Source organism: Nelumbo lutea, chromosome 6 (genome assembly GCF_056320005.1).
Source record: "Nelumbo lutea isolate HS-2025 chromosome 6, American lotus-T2T, whole genome shotgun sequence".
In the NCBI taxonomy this organism is placed as follows: Eukaryota; Viridiplantae; Streptophyta; class Magnoliopsida; order Proteales; family Nelumbonaceae; genus Nelumbo; species Nelumbo lutea.
Window position 1 is genome coordinate 5,769,893 of NC_142689.1, and position 2,505 is coordinate 5,772,397.

General features: G+C 39.1%; 1 protein-coding gene across 1 annotated transcript; it reads right to left on the reverse strand.

Moving 5' to 3' along the window:
- Positions 1-415: 415 nt before the first annotated feature.
- On the reverse strand, positions 416-2,026 carry LOC148847025 (jacalin-related lectin 19-like). Its single transcript, XM_088948614.1, has 3 exons — positions 1,949-2,026; positions 1,513-1,737; positions 416-1,000 (listed from the first exon to the last, which is right to left on the reverse strand). The coding sequence occupies exons 1-3, from the start codon at positions 1,949-1,951 to the stop codon at positions 611-613; spliced, it is 618 nt and encodes a 205-aa protein (XP_088804740.1). The 5' UTR covers positions 1,952-2,026; the 3' UTR covers positions 416-610.
- Positions 2,027-2,505: the final 479 nt, after the last annotated feature.

A 2,505-nucleotide genomic window follows, 5' to 3' on the forward strand; every position in this document is an offset into this window, starting at 1 on the left:
ATTGGTCTGACAGTCCTGTCCAAATAGATGGCTCATTCTGACAAAAAATTAAAAGAACCCCAAAACAGCCAAAATCTATTTCCAGGTTGAACAATTCGATCGCCCAATTCAATGGTTTTTTTACCAAATCAACAGTTTTTAGCCAAATAACTGTGTTGGGGTAAAACAAAACCGGTCAGATGACTGATTACCGATTTTTTAAAAGCATTGGTATCATATATTACAGATTACAGGAGAATTAAGGGATTGGGCTGCAGTCAAGTGGGTTCCACTGCAGCCCAATTTCTTAATATTTGAAGCCAGGCTCAGTTTGAAAGGAGTACAAATACTGTGTATTCCTTCCAAACTGAGCCGGCCTAAAGAATAATTTAAAAGCCTGTAATTTGACAGATGAAATGGCTCTTATGACAAAATGTAATAATAAAACGCTCTTCATGTCACAACTATGAAAATGGAGATACAAAATGTCTATTATTACATTACAAGCATTTCTTTCTCAAGCACGCAAGCTACAAATTAATAAAATACTCAACCCGAATGCAGTTGACCGAATTCATTCATGCCCATGGCAATAGAAGTGCAAAATTGATTCAACTTCAACAATATATTTCTATGCATTCCTCTTGCGAATTGCAGCTTTATTACTGTTATTATTAGCAGTACTGTCTTCACCATTTCTTGGAGCTACTAGGGATTTTGATCTTTCACCAAGTTTTTGAAGCTTCAAACTCACCCTCCTAAGGAGCGTTGGTGCGTGAGTGCGAGACAAACGGAAACCGATGGCGTCCAGATACCAACCATTGCGGCCCCAGAATCCGATGATCGACCCTCCATCCATTGGAAATGAGAAGGGCATCCCTTCTTCCACCCCAAATGGTCCGAAGCTGCCCTGGTTGCTCTTAAACGTCAGTGATCGAATCACAGGGGTGCCACCATGTACCACCGGACTGTAGTGGCCGCTTACCGCTGTCAAGAACTCTTCTGGGTATTGCAACTTTATCTGAAATTAAGATGAGTACATGACAGCATCAATACAGTCGTTGATTTATAGTTAATTTGTATATAAATGCCAGGATTATGAGTGGGGTTGGAAGGGAGGGCCAGAAAGATTGTAACTGGGGTTGGCTTCGATTAGGTCAATTTTAGATTGATCTGAACTCTGTGTCCAAGCTTACCGATGGCCGCAGTTCATGGTTGAATCTGACTTTGTGTTGGTTTGATAGAAAATGGGCGATAAAAAGAAAAATATTTTAGATTGAAGTAACTTTCATATGTAACGTGACAAGGCATATTGTACATTGATCAACCCAAAACTTGTTAGTAAAAATAGTGTGATTCTGCAAATTTTTGGGCCTGGATCTAGGTTTTCTGTCCAGGCCTCGGGGCCGCGTAAGGTGGGTCTGAGCCTATATTTCAGGCCAGGCCCAAGCCCAGCCTTGCATGAATTCCCATTAATTAATGCCAAGTGAGCTGAGAAGAGAAAGGATTAATGCCTTAAGGGAGGGAGCTCACAGTTGTAGTGTGGTTGCCTCCGTTTCCCCCATGCTTTTCAGCTAAAACAGGCTTGCCACTCTTATCATACTCCACACGAATTGAATCAATGCAGCGGTCATAAACAAGGGTGATTGTTCTAACTCCGCTGTAACTCCCATCATCCCAACTGGTCCCACCGTTTCCTCCCCATGGTCCCACCACTATGGCCCTTCTCGTTCCACCATCTTTTTTCTTCTCCCCTTCCTACATAGAACATAAAGCAAAACAAAACCCCATGAAGACATGAACATCAGTTTCAGTTACCCTTCATAAAAGCTTGAGACAACGTATAAGATCTGATGATCATATTCATAAAATTCTAAATCGAATTGGAATGGCCAAACCAAAACACAGACCAACCTTGGTAACTAATTTAACAGAATTTCTTATGCAAGTGAAGAGATGTGTTGCGTACCATATATCCAGTGAAGAGATGGATGATGGAGCCGGCAGAAACAAAATTTTGCAGCGCCAAGTTGGTACTCCTCAGTCCTCACTGAGAAGGTTGTTATCAATATGTCTATGTATATATAGTGGACGAGAAAATGAGATTGCGAATCAGAATAGGGTTCACTTTCCAGCAGGATCAGCACCATCCACGAATTTCTGCTTTTCCTACATCTGTGAAGTGTCAATGACAAGATACTCATATGAAGCATAATCTAAAGTATTGATACGTGGAAATGTAAAAAATTATTATTATTATTATTATTATTATTATTATTATTAGGCTCTGTTTTAGAATTGAGAAGAGTGTAAATGCAAAAATGTTCAATATAAATGCAAATATGTTGTTTCATGAAAATGCAAAATTGGTTTAGTTTTGTAATGACAATTTTGTATTCATCCAAATATTTTTAGTTGTGATAGGTAGAAACATGAATCTCTAGATTGAAATATGCCTTTGTCGTCATGATCAATTTTGCTCTTATTTTAAATGTATACATGTCTTGAAATGTGTATTTGAGGTCA